The sequence below is a fragment of the Tupaia chinensis genome, unplaced genomic scaffold (genome assembly GCF_000334495.1).
Source record: "Tupaia chinensis unplaced genomic scaffold, TupChi_1.0 Scaffold000154_1, whole genome shotgun sequence".
Lineage (NCBI taxonomy): Eukaryota > Metazoa > Chordata > Mammalia > Scandentia > Tupaiidae > Tupaia > Tupaia belangeri.
Genome location: NW_006159625.1, coordinates 4,186,910 through 4,205,585, shown reverse-complemented (window position 1 = coordinate 4,205,585; position 18,676 = coordinate 4,186,910). Strand labels below are relative to the sequence as shown.

The 18,676-nt window shown below is 40.2% G+C and overlaps 1 protein-coding gene across 2 annotated transcripts in view; it reads right to left on the bottom strand.

The window, feature by feature from the left end:
- Positions 1 to 18,665, bottom strand: part of RRM2B (ribonucleotide reductase regulatory TP53 inducible subunit M2B) — a 49,275-nt gene extending 30,610 nt beyond the window's left edge. Inside the window, exons 1-6 of one of the 2 annotated variants that reach the window (XM_027770704.1) lie at positions 18,334 to 18,665; positions 11,847 to 12,026; positions 8,647 to 8,763; positions 6,726 to 6,859; positions 5,302 to 5,397; positions 844 to 976 (exon numbers count right to left, since the gene is read on the bottom strand). In XM_027770704.1, the coding sequence (XP_027626505.1) occupies positions 844 to 976; positions 5,302 to 5,397; positions 6,726 to 6,859; positions 8,647 to 8,763; positions 11,847 to 12,026; positions 18,334 to 18,381 (708 nt within the window). In that variant the 5' untranslated portion in view covers positions 18,382 to 18,665. The remainder of the gene's footprint in view (positions 1 to 843; positions 977 to 5,301; positions 5,398 to 6,725; positions 6,860 to 8,646; positions 8,764 to 11,846; positions 12,027 to 18,333) is intronic. The other variant, XM_027770705.1, reaches the window with a different exon arrangement.
- Positions 18,666 to 18,676: the final 11 nt, after the last annotated feature.

Sequence of the window (18,676 nt, the reverse complement as noted above, 5' to 3'; positions counted from 1 at the left end):
GAAATAAAGTAAAATATCAAAAGTAGTTATTTCTGTGTGTTTAGATTGATTTTTTTAAAAAATTATTTAACTATATTTTATTTATTTATTTGACCAGAGAGGGACAGAAAGAGAGAGAGAGAAAGTGAGAAAGCAAGCTGCAAGGTGCAAGACTCAAACCGCAGTCACCCATGTGGTAGTCCAGCAGCCAGTTGGCCCCGATTGAGTGATTTTTAATTCTCTTAATTCTCTATAGTAATTATTTTTGACATTTTTGTTTTGAGAGTTATGAACATGAAGTTTTAAGATTTATGAACTGTTCCACAGGAATAAGTAAGTTCAGGTCATATACAGTGAAAGAGTGAGACCAAGACACAAATCCAGAAGTACATTGATATTTAAGGATAAGCAGAAGAGACTGAGAAGGAGTGGTAAAATGTAGGAGGAATATTTAGTGCCTTAAGAGCTAAGGAAGAAAGGTCAGTAGGTGGCATGGTGCTTAAAGAACTGGATTCTCATACAGGTGACTATGGTTCGAGTCCTGGACCTGGTGACTTGAAAATCATGTGTGTGTACCCAAAATCCTGAGAAGGGGATGGGGAGAAGGGGTTGTGGCATGCCCATTCCCCCTGGGGGGATGATTTCTCACTGTCTCTCTGTCTCTCTCTGGAGAGCACACACACACAGACACACCCTGTGGTAAAAGCCTAAAAAAGAAAAAAAGGTAAAGAAGAAGTGACTTCCTATTTTCTTTTCATTACAAATTTATTTTGTCAACCAGAAGCGTTTTCCAGGGGAAAGAAAAATAAATGAGCACCTAATATGAACACAACTATAACTGTTGCTAGAACATTCAATCCTTACCTCATCTCTGCTGATGAGTTCATTGGAAAAAGTAAGTCCAGGCATAAGACCTCTCTTCTTCAGCCAGAATATAGCAGCAAAAGATCCTGAGAAGAAAATTCCTTCTACAGCAGCAAAGGCCACAACTCTTTTTTTTTGGAGACACAAAATAGTTTCATTTTCTGAAATATCACATACTGTAGATACTTACAAATCTGTACAGATATGAATTTTTTTGTTTACAATAACACAACCATTTGGTCAAGAAACAAAATAAATGAGTTAGAGTCAGGGCCAAAAGTCTTCAGAGGGAGAAATTTGCCATCTCCACCTAGAAGAGCAGAATGTTGTCTACCTCAAATGCTATTTCAGACTGGACTCCTGTGGGCTTTGGAATCTGGATATATTCAAAAAAAGAGGTGCTTCACCTGTGCAACACACATCTGTGAGCACAGGTACATGTGTGTGAGCACAGTACACACACACTCATGTATAGTGGAGTGGAGAATAAGACAGACTTTATGACAAATATCTGTCTTTGTGGTTGAGAGGGGAGGTTGTTAAGGTTTCTACTTTTAGAAACCTAAGGTATATTACAGTCTAACTGTAATCATATCAAAAAATATTGCCATGCCATGCATCTGCAATAAAAAAAACCCAGTTGAAGATAATAAATTGTATATTAGATAAAATGTCTCATTTTATAAATAAAAATACTGTCTTCTATTGAACATATAAGGGTCAATTTCAAAAGTTACTAGACTGCGGTGACTACAAAGACCTTGCAGAAGCTCATCCTCTAAAATGTCTAGAGTTGCATCATATTGTAACACTAATTCCTAGGGAATGTATATAGGTTTAACCCAACCTGCTGGTCCCACTAAAGACTTTTTAAAAGTAGTCTAAGGTTGTCTTTAGGTAAAAGTAAACAACTAAAGGAGTCTGGATATGAAGAAAGGACAGTCGCTACCGTGGGTCCTGCGCAGTGCAGAATTCACCAAAGTCACTAAATATACTAGGCACAGTCTTAAGCCAAATGAAAGAGCTGTCCTGTGAGCTCTGCCTTGTTGAAGGTTAAAAAATACATTTCCATTTTATTGTCTTTTACCTATATTCCCCCCAAAAAAGAGCTGTTAATGTGTTCTTCACTCTTCTCTCTCCTTTCTTAGCCCACCCACCCAGTCTACTTCCCCCGCATCATTTTGAAACATGTTCTTTTTTCTGAGACCCTAAATCAGAACCTACATGGGATTTGTGTTGAAATTAAGCAACATGGAAAAATCTAACCAGAGCTTCTGAGATGGAAAATCTAACCAGAGCCTCTGAGATGACTGCATGGTGACTGCCACTGTCTTCTGTTTTTTTTCTATTAGGTTATCAGAAAAGTCTTGAGGTATTTTCTGTTTTTTCTATGTAAAAATGCAGCATGACTTTCCCTAAAACCCAGTATTTCTAGATTGTCTTTCTTTGGCAGTGTCATGACAACATTCTTGAAGTAAATCGAGCACAATACAAGTTAATCTGTTTCTTCCCTGATATGTTACATGCTTGCCCATACGCATATGACTGGTTCCCAAGGTACAGTCCAGGGGTCCCTGGAGTTCCAAATATTCAGGAGGTATGTGAGTTCAAAATTACTTTTATAACAACATTGTGTATTATTTATATTTTTTACTACCATTGTCTCATGAGTGCAATGATATTTTCCAGAGCCTACCTGACACATCCACAATAATCTGAAAAGCTTAATAAAATATTTTACCCTTTTGAAACTACATTATCTTTGAATTTTCTATATGTACTTGAACCAAAACAACATACTGCAACAAATTAATGCAAAAGTAAATATGATAATTCAACTATCTTCTATTAAGTTGGGCATTAAACAGATTTGTACTATTTTAAAATATGCCATTCTAATTTTTTTTGAAAAATATAGTTTTTTTTTTAATAAAAACTGTATTTATGTTACAAATAAAGGGTTAATCATTGGTATCTGAAAATGCACAAATATATGTTGCTGAATTTCTAATATGGAAATATCAATAGGTATAAAACACACAAATAAAAGCTATTTAGAGTATACTTTAGAGTCCTCGACAGTTATTTTTTTAAGAATTATTTTCTTTAACTTTATTTATTATTAATATTTTCCAGTTTGATTGGAGAGAGAGAACTTGAGAAAGCAAGCCATCAGGTCAGGACTTGAACCATGGTCAGCCATGGGGAGTCCAGCGCCTTTAGCCACCACGCCACTTGCTGGCCCCAGTTTTTAAGAGTACAAACAGGGGGACCAGCAGTTAGCGTAATAGCTATGTTGCTGGACTCTCATGTAGTAGACCATGGTTCGAGTCCCAGGCCCAGTGGCTTGAACTCATGCCAGGTGTGTGTGCATGAGTGCGTTCCTAAGATCCTAAGAGGAGAATGGATGAGAAGGGATTGCGGTGTGGCCATTCCCCCTGGTGAGTGATTTCTCGCTTTCTGTCTCTCTATCTCTGTCTTTCTGGCGAGTACGTGAGCCCTATAGCCAAAACCTCTCCAACAAAAAAAAAAGTACCAAGAGGTCCTGAGACTGGAAATTTTGAGATCTGTTTCCCCACAAAATGAATAAAATCAAAAAGTAAAGACCACTAATTATTATTTTTTTAAAGAATTATTTTATTTAACTCTCTCTTTCTTTCTTTGGTGCTGCCACCTGCCAGTACCAAAGACCACTAATTATAAAACAGTTAAGAATGAGACAGGTAGGGGTCTGGCAGGTGATGTGATGGTTAGAGCTCTGGTATCCCACATGGCCGACTGTGGTACGAGTCCCAGACCTGATGGCTTGCTTTCTCCTTTCCTCTGTCTCTCACTCTGTCCCTCATTCTGTCCCACTCTGGTCAAATTAAAATAAATGAATAAAGTTAAATAAAATAATTCTTTTTTAAAAAAAGAGAAGCATTTATCACTATTCAAATTAATATATGAACAGTTTTATTAATTTTAATAAATATTTGAATAGGTATTATGTATAAAATAAAATGTTAATCACTTCCTTTAAAAAATATTATCAGAGCTTAGCTTATCCAGAGGGTGTTTGCATTTAACTCATCTATAAAAATAAGACTGTTATTGCAAACTGTTTCCTTGTCCTGGTTTTCCACACATTAGTTTTTCAAAAACTAGGTATTTTTTCCATGAAAAAATCTTAAGATTTTTATTTGCTTTAAATCCTCAAAATAAACTTTTTTTAAAAGTAGGTACAGGAGCTGACAGGTGGCGTGGTGGTAAAGGTGCTAAATCCCACATAGCTGTATGGTTCGAGTTCCAGACATGGCAGCCTGCTTTCTCCCTTTCTCTCTCTCTCTTCCTCTTTCTGGTCAAACTAAAAAATAATAATGATAAATAAAATAAAATATTACTTACATAATATTTATATTTTATATTATATCTAACACAAATATAATTTATCTATATCTCAAATCTTCCCCTAGCCTGTTCCTGTTCCACCTATACCTTTCCCCATCAGAGCAAATGGCTGACTACTTTAGATGGTCAGTTACTCGGGCCAAAAACTTTGCAGTCATCCTAACTCTTCTTTTCAATTTTACTAAAGGTCGTGTGTGCTTGCCAGAGAGAGAGAGGTAAAGTGAGAAAAGCCATCCCCCACTCCCACAGGCACACAAGGAAGGATGGCCATGCTGTAATCCCTTCTCCTTCATTTTCCTCTGAGGATTTTGGGCACACGTGCATACATGCCTGGTGTGTTTTTCAAGTTGCTAGGCCCGGGACTTGTAGTATGTTGTTAGCTACGTTGGAGTCTAGCGTCTTAACCTCCATGCCACTGGCTGGCCCCCCCAAAAAAAATTCTTTAAAAAAAAAAGTAGGTACAAATTGAGGACTACTATAATACTCTTGTTAGATTCTATGTAACTGACTCTTATTTACCTGTAATTATACACTGATGTCTTAACTTTTCAACTTCTAACTTATTAAACATAATAGAGGGAACCAGCAGTTAGCGTAATGGCTATGTTGCTGGATTCCCATGTAGTTGACCGCGGTTCGCGTCCCGGACCCAGTGGCTTAGAACTCACACTGGGTGCGTGTGCATGTGTGCCCAAGATCCCAAGAAGAGAATGGAGGAGAAGGGATTGCGGCGTGACCATCCCCCCTGGGGGATGATTTCTCGCTTTCTGTCTCTATGTCTCTCTCTGTCTGTCTGGCAAGCGCACACGCCCTATAGCGAAAACCTCTCAAAAAAAAATAAAATGAAAGTTTTATTTTAACAGTTTCTAAGTAATTTAATTACAATGAACTCAATTAGTTTTTAATTTAGTTAATTATTAGGAATAATGATTTTACTAAAGTTAAATATCGAGACATTTGTACTCTTTTTAATGTTGTGACTTTGATTAGTACTGGGTAGTCATACCATGTAAAATAGTGTCTTATTACCTGAGACAAGTGTGATAAAATATAAATTAGTGCTACATACCAAAAGTAGATTTTCTATCTGCTATCCACCGCAGAGCCCAATCTGCTTTTTTCTTGACATATGGCATTGTTTCAATTGCATTAAATAAAAATTCCCTGTAAAAACAAAAGAATTAATGGCAAAGTTAATCACTTGCTTTTCTTTCTTTTCTTTTTTTTTTTTTCTTTTTTATTTTTGAGAGGTTTTTGCTATAGGGCGCATGAGCTCACCAGAAAGACAGAAAGATACAGAGAGACAGAAGCAAGAAATCACCCCCCCAGGGGGATGGCCACACCGCAATCCCTTCTCCTTCATTGTCCTCTCAGGATCTTGGGCACATACGCACATGCGCCCAGGATGAGTTTAAGCCACCGGGTCTGGGACATGGGAGTCCAGCGACATAGCCATTACGCCAACTGCTGGTCCCTCACTTGCTTTTCTTAACAAAACTGAATTTTCATAATTTAACTGATAATAATTGTAACAAATCTGTATGCTACCAGATTTGTAGTTTTTCTAAATTTTTGAGTGTCCATAAAATATAGAAATGAAAGTAAAACTCAATTAGTGGTTTGGATCTGGTCTTATACTAAATCAGCTAAATGTAATTTCTAAACAGAATGTGCTAATGAATACTTTTTAAAGATATGAAGCTAGGGACCAGCAGTTAGCGTAATGGCTATGTCGCTGGACTCCCATGTAGTCGACCGCGGTTCGAGTCCCGGACCCGGTGGCTTAAACTCAAGTCGGGCACGTGTGTGTGCTTGCCCAAGATCCCGAGAGGAGAATGGAGGAGAAGGAACTGCGGCGTGGCCATCCCCCCCTGAGGGTTGATTTCTCACTTTCTATCTCTGTCTCTGTCTGGCGAGCGCATGCGCCCTATAGCAAAAACCTCTCCAAAAAAAGGGAAAAAAAAAAAAAAGATATGAAGTCTAAAGACTAACTGGTCCTATGCAAGTTTCCCCAACACATGATTAAGCAATAATTAAACATTATTAAGCAATAGAAAACATTATACTTGGGACCAGCAGATGGCATAATGGCTACTTTGCTGGACTCCCATGTAGTCGACCGTGGTTCAAGTCCCAGACCCGGTGATTTAAACTCACACCAGGTGCATATGCGTGCATGCCCAAGATCCCAAGAAAATGGAGGAGAAGGGAATGCAGTGTGGCCATCCCCCCTGGGGAGTGATTTCTCACTGTCTGTGTCTCTGTCTCTCTGTCTTTCTGGCGAGCACACACACCCTATAGCAAAAACCTCTCCAGAAAGAAAGAAAGAAAGAAAGAAAGAAAGAAAGCAAGCATGCATGCATGCATGTATGCATTATACTTGCAAACTTGCATATTTGAAAAATCTTCCTTTGACATTTAGTTTTAGGGTAAATTCTGCCCTGAGCATAATGTAGCAATGAAATAAATTTTATAAATACCAGCAATCATACCTTTTCTTTGGATCTCTTATGTAAGTGTCTATTAGCAAACTGTACATCTCTGAGTGAACATTCTCGATGAGAATTTGAAAGCCATAGAAACAACGAGCCTCTGGAATTTGTACCTCCTGACTAAAGCGTTCCACCTAAGAAAATAAGGGAGAGATATATCCAGGTCTATAGGCACTCATTAAACACTGATTAAACACTACCATGCAACAAACTGGTCAAACGGACCTTGTAAATTATTGTAAACAGTATTTTAAGTAGCACTGTTTATCCGTCAACTCTCAATAAATTAGTTGCAAAAAATGTACTCTTACACAATTAAATCAATTGCCCTGTTAGGTATAGACACTGCCTACAGAGTCAAATACATTTCAGAACATCTACGGAAAATAGGGAACCAGCAGTTAGTGTAATGGCTATGTGGCTGGACTCCCACGTAGTTGATCGCGGTTCGCGTCCCGGACCCGGTGGCTTAAAACTCACGCCGGGCGTGTGTGCGTGCATGCCCAAGATCCTGAGAGGAGAATGGAGGAGAAGGGACTGTGGCGTGACCATCCCTCCTGGGGGGTGATTTCTCGCTTTCTGTCTCTATGTCTCTGTCTGGCGAGTGCACGCGCCCTATAGCAAAAACCTCTCCAAAAAAAAAAAAAAAAGGACATCTACGGAAAATAATTCTCTTGCTTTGTAAAACGGACCTTGAGTCATTTTTCTGCCAATAGTGGACACATCTACTGAAGCCTCTTCTAGTTCACAGTCAAAGTTTCTTTCTATTCTATTATTATGATGATTATGATGATGATGATGATGGCCAGAGGGCACATGCACTTGCCAGAAAGAGAGAAAACATCCCCAATGGAGCATGGGCACACGGTAATCCCTTTTTCTACATTTCTCCATCCCATCAGAATTTGGGGTGCACAAACACACGTTCCTGGAGTGTTTTTCAAGTCATCTTCAGCCATATGGGACCCAGCTCCCTATGCACAGCACCTAACCACTGCACTAAGGGAGCAGGTCCATCTTCCAATTCTCTTTTACCAAGAAAGTACGCCTTATGATCAACCATAATACAAATTCTACAAAGGGGAGTCATGCCAGTGTTCTATTACAGGGCTTCAGAAGGTTATAAAGACCCAGGCTCTCCATTAAGATTATAATCTGTGCCAGAAGGTGGCATGGAGGCTAAGATGCAGATCCTACATGGTGGATGGAAAATCACGCCAGGCGCGTGTACATGTATGCATGCTCAAAATCCTGAGAGGAGACTGGAGAAACTGAGATTGCAGCATGGCCATCCACCCAGGTAGTTTCTCACTTTTTCTCTCTCTTTGGTGAGCCTGTGCACTCTGTAACAAAGTCTAAAAAAACTATTATAATCTGAGGGTAAAAAAAAATCAAACTCCTGTTTATCATGAAATTAAGCATAATTTTGATTGCTGTAATTTATGATTAATTTCATATTTTGCTGGTCAAGTGACAGAAATACATTCTTACCTTTGGGACCAGCAGTTAGCATAATGGCTATGTTGCTGGACTCTCACGTAGTCGACCGCGATTCACCTCCTGGACCCGGTGGCTTAAACTCATGCCAGGTGCATGTGCGTGCAGGCCCAAGATCCCAAGAGGAGAATGGAGGATAAGGGATTGTGGCATGGCCATCCCCTCTGGGGGGTGATTTCTCACTTTCTGTCTCTCTGTCTCTGTCTGTCTGGCAAGTGCATGCACTCTATAGCAAAAACCTCTCCAAAAAAAAAAATACATTCTTACCTTTGACACTATTGATCAGAAAAACATTTTCAGCTAAACTTCATCTAGCTCATTTCTAGATATGCATTTCTTCTTTATTCAGACTCACTCTAATAATTTTACTGTTATCATCATCATTAACTGCTGAATGGAAACAAAAGTAAAATAAAAGTCTTACCAAATTTTCATTTACAATTCCATCACTGGCTGCAAAAAAGGCTAAGATGTGAGAGATAAAATACTTTTCATCTGGCTTTAGCTTATTCCAGTGAGGGAGATCCTTTGATAAGTCGACCTGGAATAAAAGATTTTTTTAATATTTAACTTGGAGTTAAATTATTTTCAAAGTGTTTGGAAAACTAACTTCTGCCTCTAAGTTCAACAGGGACATCCCATTACCGGGTAAATGTGAAAAAGAAAACATATTAACATTAAAAAGAAACAAATTAAAACAAAAACACTATAAAAGAATCGGACATTCTGTCTAATTGAGAAGCTTTCCAGGTTTTTCTTTAAAAATATTAAAAAATGGGGCCAGTAGATGGCGTGGTGGTGAAGGGCACTGAACTCCCACATGGACTAGCGTGGTTCCAGTCCTGGACTTAGTGGCTTGTGCTGTTACTGCCCCCACCCTCCACCCCCCACACCCCCCCCTGGCTTCTCTCACTGTCCATCTCTGGTCAAATTTAAATAAATAAATAAAGTCAAATAAAATAACTCTTTAAAAAATTTAAAATAACAAGATCTAGTGGCACTAGAGCAAATGAAGGAAAAGGGGAGAAAGTAAAAACTAGTGAAGAAGTAACTTAGGTGAACAACTAATAACTTTCAATAGCCATTGCTTTAACATTTTATATAATATTTAGTAGGGTATTAGATAATTAGGCTCCTGGTTAACCAATCATAACTGCTACTTTATAGTTAATTAACCTGCTTTTATACTCAGAAGCACTGTCAGTCAGGTAACAATTTGAATTTTAAGGCAGTTCATAGGTATGGCTTCCTCTGGGAATAGAAATATTTTTCAAAAAAATATTTGATAGAATTTGTCCTCATGTTAATAATTAAAAGAAAGATATGCTCTAGAATTTGGTGGCTTATTGGGGCCAGCAGATGGAGTGGTGGTTAGGAGCTCTGGACTCCCACATGGCTGACCACAGTTAGAGTCCCGGACCTGGCGGCTTGCTTTCTCACTTTCTGTTTTTTTTTCTCTCTCTCTCCCTGGTCAAATTAAAATATATAAATAAAGTTAAATAAAATAATTCTATTAAAAAAAAAGAATTTGGTGGGTTATTTTAAAATAGTTACTGAGTGTACTTTGCTGTCTGAGTCAGCCCTGGCTGTAATAATAAGTTATCACAGATTGGATGGCTTAAGCAACAAACATCTATTTCTCAACCTTTTGTAGGCTAGAATTTCAAGATCAGGATGCCAGTATAGTTGGGTTCTCGGTGAAGGTTCCCTTCCTGGTTTATAGACAACCACCTTCTTGCTATATCCACACATGGCAGAAAAAGATACCATCACTCTCATATCTTTTCATATAAAAAACACTGATTCCATTCATGAGGGTTCTCATAACCTTCATGACCTAATTACCTCCCAAGGCCCAATCTCCAAAAACAATCGTGCTGGGGATTAGAGCTTCGACATTGGAATTTGGGGAGGAAATAGAAACATTCAGTCCATAGACATGTAGATATAATTTTGTCTGAGGAAGATCTCTTAAGTACGTTTTACTGTAACTTCATAAGCATGTATAATATAAAATTGTCCTTTGTCTTTTGTTGTTTTATTTCAACAAAATCTGAATTTTTTGAGCTTTCCAAAAACTTCTATTCCATTCTTTTAATCATTTGTGATCTTTTTAAGAGAGCGAGAGAGAGAGAGAAGGAAAGTGAGAAAGCAAGCTGCCAGGTCTGGGACTTGAGCCGTGGTCAACCATATGGGAGTCCAGCGCCCTTAACCACCCCCCCCCCCCCCCTGGCCCCTAGAGCCTTCTTTTTTTTTTTTTTTGCTATAGGATGCATGCGCTCGCCCGAAAGAGAGAGAGACAGAGAGACAGAAAGCGAGAAATCACCCCCAGTCCAGCACACCAGAGGGGATGGCCACGCCACAATCCCTTCTCCTCCATTCTCCTCTCGGGATCTTGGGTACGCACACACATGCACCTGGTGTAAGTTTTAAGCCACCAGGTCCGGGACGCGAACCGCGGTCGACTACGTAGGAGTCCAGCGACATAGCCATTATGCTAACTGCTGGTCCATGAGCCTTCATTCTTAATAGCATGTGTTTGCATATATAGAATCAATCTCTTGAAAAATGTATACCTAGATAGATCCAAATATATTTATCCAAATAGATACATCTATCTATAGAGATGGAGATACAAATACATATACACACATAGAGCAAAAGTGCTATGCAAGTACCATCCATCTTATTTAAAGATCAAGACAATAACTATCTGTGTGTTCAGTGAGACCACAGAACAACCACTTCCATGATCAACTTTTCTTACTAATTCAGCAAGTATTTTCTAATTTGCTGTGCATAACTCATTTCCTAGGTGGAAAATATCATCCTAACATAAAAGCATTCTATAGCTGTCCTGTCTGTTAGGGCATCTGTGCCAGGCTTGATGTGGCTGAAGACAGTGACAGACTAGGAGGAGCACTGTGAATTCAGTCTGTCAGATTTAGGAATGTAATGGTTTGATGGTCAAATGGTTTACATGACAGCAACTCTGTGCAATCATATAAGTCTTCCAGTTGAAAGCAGTCTCTAAGGCTTTAACTCTCATTTTTGACTATAACTTCATTCTGATGATCATAAATAAAAACAAGTCTTAATTGGTCATGGAAAACCAAAAATCTATTTAAAAATAGAAAATGTTCTGGGACCAGCAGATGGTGTAATGGTTACATTGCTGGATTCCCACATGGCTGACTACAGTTCAAGTCCCAGACCCAGAGGCTTGAAATTCACACCAGGCATGTGTGCTTGTGTGCCCAAAATCTCGAGAGGAGGTGGAAGAGAAGGGACTGCAGTATGGCCACCCCCCTTGGGGATGATTTCTTGCTTTCTCTCTTTTTCTGTCTCTCTGGCAAATTCACGTGCTATATAACAAAAATCTCTCAAAAAAAAGAAAAAATAGAAAATGTTCTAAAATATATTGGAAGTAAAAATATGGCAGAATGAGATGCTATTTTTGCAACAATGAAACACTGTAATTAATATCAGTAATTCCAAATCTTATCTTATACAACTGATGTTACTCAATATATCATATAAGTTAAATTTTTTTCTATGTCCTATAACACAAGAAGTGAACACTGCATTAGAGACATGAATGCTGATGAAGGTGATGCCACATACCTCTTCTGCTGTCCAAAACGATGCCTGTGCCTGTTTATACATCTTCCAGATATCGGGGTACTGTATTGGAAAGATGACAAATCGGCGAGAACTCTTTCTTAGAAGTGGTTCCTCATTTGACGTCACTTCATTTTCACTGGTATCTGAAGATAATCTCTTTGAGAAATAAAGTACAGCCATCTTTTTTATGTAAATATTGCTCTTTATTCATGTCTAAACATATATCTGAGGGAGCTGGGGGAAACAGCATAGGTTTGGGAGCCAGTCTGCCTAAATTGAATCCTTATTATTATCTGCTGGCTGGCTAATAGTGTTTGGTCAGTTGTGTGACCACAAGACACTGTTTAACTTCTTTTGAGCCTTGGTTTCCTCAGTTTTAAAATAATACTTACTTTACTTAGGTTTATCTGATGTTTAAAAGTGCTTTAAGCTAAGCCTGGTAAACATAAGCACTGAAAAATTTACTATCATTATTGCTACTTTGATGATAAGCACAAAGCTAGACTCCTAAATGTCATGATGGACAGAGTTCTAAGTTTATGAACAAAACACTCCTTAGTACCTCTCTGACATAGAATGTTGTCATGAATGGATACTGTTATAGCTACTTTTTAATTTTTTTCTAATCTTAACTGAAATACTATCATATTGGGTCATTAGAAGTCATGACACATTTTTGCATAGAAAAACATAGAAAAAATACATCATGCCTTTTCAGATGATCCAATATGTATCTGAAAATTCCTTATCAACAACTTTTCAGCCTTTGTCCATCTTAATCTTCCCATGTACCAACTTGTTAGTTACTTAAATTTTAACTTACCACATATGGCCTCCCTGTGGGTTGTCCCAAAGATTTGTGGAATAAAGAGAAATACATATCTATACATACTGCTTGAAAACATGACAGAACTCTAATAGCAAATTACTACACACACACACACACACACACACACACACACACACACATATATATATATAGATAGATAGATAGATAGATAGATAGATAGATAGATAGATATTTTTTAATAGTCAGCAAAAACATCAGAAGACTGGGGCTGGCAGGTGGTGTGGTAGTTAAGATGCTGGACTCCCCCATGTCCAACTGTATTTTGAGTCTAAGACCTGGCAGCTTGCGTTCTCACCTTCTCTCTCTCTCTCTCTCTGGTCAAATTAAATAGTAATACTAAATAAAATTAAATAAATAATTCTTTAATTTTAAAAAATCAACAACAGAAAGGTTGTACATGCATAAGTATATACAAGATGTCCAAATCAGGATTACTAGATCATATTCAAATTCTATAGTCCTAACCAAACTACCTTTCTCTCCTATGCCAGTCCTATAGTGTACCTTAAACCTTTACCACTGCCTCCACCAATAGTGATACTTCTCCAAAGTGTGTGTTATTACAAATGTATTATCACAGATGAGGCTAAGGCTAATTGGAACCAGAGAAAGGAGGCTTAAAAAACATACTAGGTGGAGCCAAGAGGTGGTATGGAAGTTAGGACAGCTGGATCTCACATAGTCCACACTGCAGTTTGAGTCCTAGCCAGCAGCTTGAAAATCATGCCAAGCACATGTGCGTGCATGAATAAATCCCAAGAGGAGAATGGAGGAGAAAGGATTGTGGTGTGATTTCTCATTTCCCTCTCTCTCTCTCCCTTTCTTTCTGGTGAGCAAACATGCCCTACAGCAAAGACTTATAAAAGAAAAAAAAACCAGGCATATGTGTGTGTGCACACCAGATCACGGCAGGATGGAGAAATGGAGAAGTGACTATGGCATGACCATGTCCCATTGGAGAGTTCTCTCTCTCTCTCTTTCTCTCTCTCTCTCTCTGGCAAGCACATGTGTCCTCTGGCAACTGAAAAAAAAATTTATTTAATTTAATATCCTCCTCCCACCAAAGGCTATGCCCCATGGAGAGGATGCTTTCTTTCTCTCTTGCACACATGTGAGTGCACATGACCTCTGGCAAAAAAATTTAAAAATAGGGGCTAGCAGGTGGTGTGGTGGTTAAGGTAGCTGGACCCCCATGTGGCTGACTGCAGTTTGAGTCCCAGACCAGGCAGCTTGTTTTCTCACTCTCCTTCTTTTTCTCTGTCTCTCTCTGGTCATCTTCAAAATAATAATAATAAAAAATAAATTAAATAATGATAATGAATAAAATTAAGTAATTTTTAAAAATTTTAAAATAAATCTAGAATCCAAAACTAGTGACATGAACTAAGGTTAAAGGAGTATACATACTACCTCTTGTTGAAAAAAGATAATTTAACAAATGGTAATGATGTAAGAAGTGAAATGAATGTGGAAAAAACCACCTAATTTTATTCCAGGAATAAATGAGAAAAATAATTTCCTTATAAATAAAATTGAAAGAACTAAGGTGATATGAAGCTGGTGAAAAACTGTCTAACTAAAAAAGTGTAAGGCAATGATTTTTAACTAGTGAATGTTTCGAAATCTACAGGGTAATTAACACTTTCTCATAAAAAAAAAATGCATTAACCTTGTAATAACATACCCTTTGCCTTACCTCAGTTAAAACCCCTGAATGTAATGAGATCATGAAGCATGTCATGGATAGAGATGTGAATAATGTAACAATTAAAAAAAAATTGAAAATCAATATTTTGGAAATCCAAATCTCAGCATAACTAAAACAAACAAAATGAGCATGTTTTATTCCAGTGGGGTTTTTTTTGTTTGTTTGTTTGTTTGTTTTTTGTCAGATTTTTGCTATAGGCAGTGTGTGCTTGCTGGAGAGACAGAGAAAGAGAGACAGAAAGCAAAAATCACCTCCTAGAGGATGGCAATCTAGCAATCCCTTCTTCTCCATTCTCCTCTCGAAATTTTGGGCAAGCATGCACATGCACCCGGTGTGAGTTTTGTTTTGTCTTTTGAGAGGTTTTTGGTATAGGGCACGTGCACTCGCCAGAAAGAGACAGACAGAAAACGAGAAATCCCCAGGGGGGATGGCCACGCTGCAATCCCTTCTCCTCCATTCTCCTCTTGGGATCTTGGGCATGCATGCACACATGCCCCGCGTGAGTTTAAGCCACCAGGTCGAGGACTTGAACCACGGTCGACTACATGGTGGTCCAGCGAAATAGCCATTACGCTAACTGCTGGTCCCCAGGCATGAGTTTTAAGCCGCTGGGTCTGGGTCTTGAACCATGGTGAAAGATTTGGGAATCCAGCAATGTAACCATTATGCCAGTCTGGTCCCTTATTCTAGTTTTTAATTGCCAGAGGGTATGTTCACTAAAGAAAGACAGAAATCAACCCCAAATGGGACATGGTGTTGACACCGTAATCCTTTTTCCTCCATTTCTCCGTCCCATCAGAATTTTGGGCACACATACGCCCCACATGTTTTTCAGGGTATAGGGGCCAGGATTCAAACCACAGTTGGCCATGCATGATCCAGCTCCCTGTGCCAGGGCTTAACCACTGTGCCAACCCTCTGGATTGTACTATTTTTTCCCTTAATTTTGCCAGATGGCATGTGTGCATGCCAGAGAAAAAGAAATCATTGCTGTGAGGAATGATCATGCCACAGTCCTTTCTCCATTTCTCCCTCCTTTCAGGATTTTTGGGCATTCACACACATATGTCCAGTATGTTTTGAAAGACACCAGGTTCAGGACTCAAACCATGTATTCAGTCACATGGGATCTAGCTCCTTAACCACACAAGCTAGCCCCAGATTTTGTTTTTTTAATGAATTGTTTTACTTAAATTTATTTATTTAAATTTGACCAGAGAGGGACAGAGTGAAAGAGAAAGGGGGGAAAGTGAAAAAGCAAGCTGCCAGGTCCGGGACTGGAACCACATCGGCTATGTGGGAGTCCAGTGCCCTTAACCACCATGCCACCTGCTAGCCCCAGTAATGTACACTTTTAAAATTACTGTTGGGGTCAGCAGTGTGGTAAAGGCATTGGACTCTCATTTAGCCAACCGTGGTTTGAGTCCCAGAACTGGTGGCTTAAAAATCATGCTGGGCCAGGGCTGGCAGGTGGTGTGGCAGCTAAGGGCACTGAACTCCCACATGGCCGACTGTGGGTCAAGTCCAGGGCCCGGCGGCCAGGTCCTGGCGGCTTGCTTTCTCGCTTTCCCTCCCTCCCTCTCTCTGTTCCTCTTTGGTCAAATTTAAATAAATAAATAAATAAATGAAAGTTTAAAAATCAAATAATTCTTTTTAAAAGAAATCATGCTGGGCATATGTATGTGCATGTGCACAAAATTCTGAGAGACGTAGAGGAAGATGGACTGTGGCGTGGCACCCCCCCTCCCCTCCCCCCCTCCCCGGAGGTGATTTCTCACTTTCCCTCTATCTCTCTCTCCAGCAAGCGCATGCACCTTATGGGGAAAATAAATAAATAAACAAATAAATAGGACCGACAATTAGGATGTTTCCAGTTGGTCTTTTAACAACTCTCCCTGTATTCAAAGGATTATTATATTGGTTATTTGATCAACAAATACCTTCTATAAAACTGCCAAGAAACTCTCATTCAGAACTGCTGGAGAGTCTTAAAACATGAGATAGTAGGGGCCAGCAAGTGACATGGTAGTTAAGGCACTGGGCTCCCACAAGGTCAACAGTGGTTCAAGTCCCAGACGAGGTGGCTTGAAAAATCACAGCAGGCACATGAACTGTGCATACCCCAAATTCAGAGAGAATGGAGAAGTTAATACAAGGTGGCCATCCCCTCTGGGGTTTCTCACTTTCCCTTTCTCTGTATCTGTCTGTCTCTCTCCAGCAAGTATATAAACCCTATAGCCAAAACCTAAAAAAAAAGAGATACTGAAGGGCTGGCCCCATGGCCTAATGGTTAATAGAGCCAGATCCCACAAGGCTAACTGTAGCTGAGGTACCAGCCCCAGTTCCTTGAAAAACCACTCACTGTGTACTGAAATCCTTATAGGATGGAGAAATGAAGAAAGGATTGTACTATGACCATGCCCCACTGGAAGGTGCTTTCTCACTCTCCCCTTTTTTCTGTCTCTCTCTAACGAGCACACATACCCTCTGGAAACTAAAAAATAAATAAAATTTGTGTACCAGAATCATCTAAAGTGCTTGTTATAAATGCAGATTCAGACCCATCCCAAGAGATTTTAATTCACTACTATGGGATGTGGGCCCAGTAATTAACGTGTTTTTACAAAGTACTCCAGGTGATTCTTCTGTAAGTAGCCCAGGCTGCACCACCACATCTACAAAAACAAAGTGCTTAAGGCATCCTTGCTCATCAAATTCAAACTTTCTGGACAAGTTCGCTAAAATTCATTCTAGATATAAAATTCTGCCTCTACCTTTGCCAGCCTGTATCATTGGGACAGGGATAATAAATAAAAGTTAATACTTAGGTGTTTTGCCAAAATGACTGCTAGTGCCATTAGCACAAACAAGTCTAAATTATCCCACTTGAGTGGGGAAATTGCTACTAAATGTGTTTTATGTCAAAAGAGGAAGAAAAGGTTTAAAGAACATTTATAGTTTTTTTAACTAGTTAAATGTTCACAAAGTCAAAATGAAATAAAATCAAATCCCAAACCTAGAATCCACACCTTTCTAAAGAAACTAGCACTAACCATGAACCTCTATGAGCCGAAATTCTTTTGTGTCCTCTATATTTTCTCAGTATTAAAAATCCAAGGCAATAGGTTCAACTACATAAACTATTTCTCTTACGAAAATTATAAAGCAACGATTTAAACTATTATGTCATACCATTATGCAGCCTAATAAATCCGGGCTTATTTACTGTTATTAAGTATTTCTATTAGCACAGAAAGAGAGGATTAAAAATTAAGTTTATTAAGCACCTACGACCTTCGTGGTACCCTGCAAAACCCCCTTTACTTAATGCTCTGTGAGAGAAGTATCACTTCCTGTGTATAAATAAAGCGACACACCAAAGATTCAGTTTAGTCGGGTCTAAGCAAAACGGGCCTCCTAACCTAATTTTTCTCGCGGTCACGAGGATTTTCCTGTCTCCCTATCTTCCCACCATTTCTACCCCCATCCACCTGTGTCAATCCACACGTGTACTCCAGCTCCCACCCCAGAGATAAAACGCATCTCCCTAAGAAATCCGCCACAGTCCTCTTTTCTAGCCCGTCTCCCCTAGTCGGCTCCAGAACAGGGCTAGGGGAGGCCAGCACGGGGTGTATAAACTGGGGGTGCGTCCGACCCGGCCAGGCGCCTCAGAGCCTTGTCCTAGGCTGGCCCGGGGCAGAGCGGAAACCCGACTCGCTCCTCACCCTCCCCGGGGACTGCTTCCCGGGCGCTGGCAGTCACCAAGCCAGGCTGCGGCAAGGACGCGCGACGGGGCCTGCCCCGAGCTGCGACAGCAATGACAGAAATGCCCTACAGTGATCCTATAACCTGCGGCTGTCCGCCGCAACTGCCAATCTACAGGCCGGGCGTGACTGTGGGGCGGAGGATGAAGCGACGGCAACATTTACCTCATCCTGCTCGGGCCTGGCCGCTTCCGGCCTTTTCGGGTCACTCATTGCGCAGACTCGGCCAGAGCTGCTGGAGCTGAGGGACTGAGCGCAGCCGGCCACCAACTACCACAGGACCCAGGTGGCCCGCGGGTCTGCGGGGTCCGCCCCGCCCCCGGCCGCAGGCCTTGGTCCTACGCGGTGGAGCTCCGCCCTCCCGCGGCTCCAGCGGGCTCTCTCGCCGGCCTTCTGAGGGCTCTTCCTGCACCCGCCGGGCCCCACCTCCCTGCCTCAGGGGCCCGCCTACACCCGCCGACCCCGCCCCGCTCCTCTGTACTGTCCCGGGTTCCCTGCCTGCGGCCCG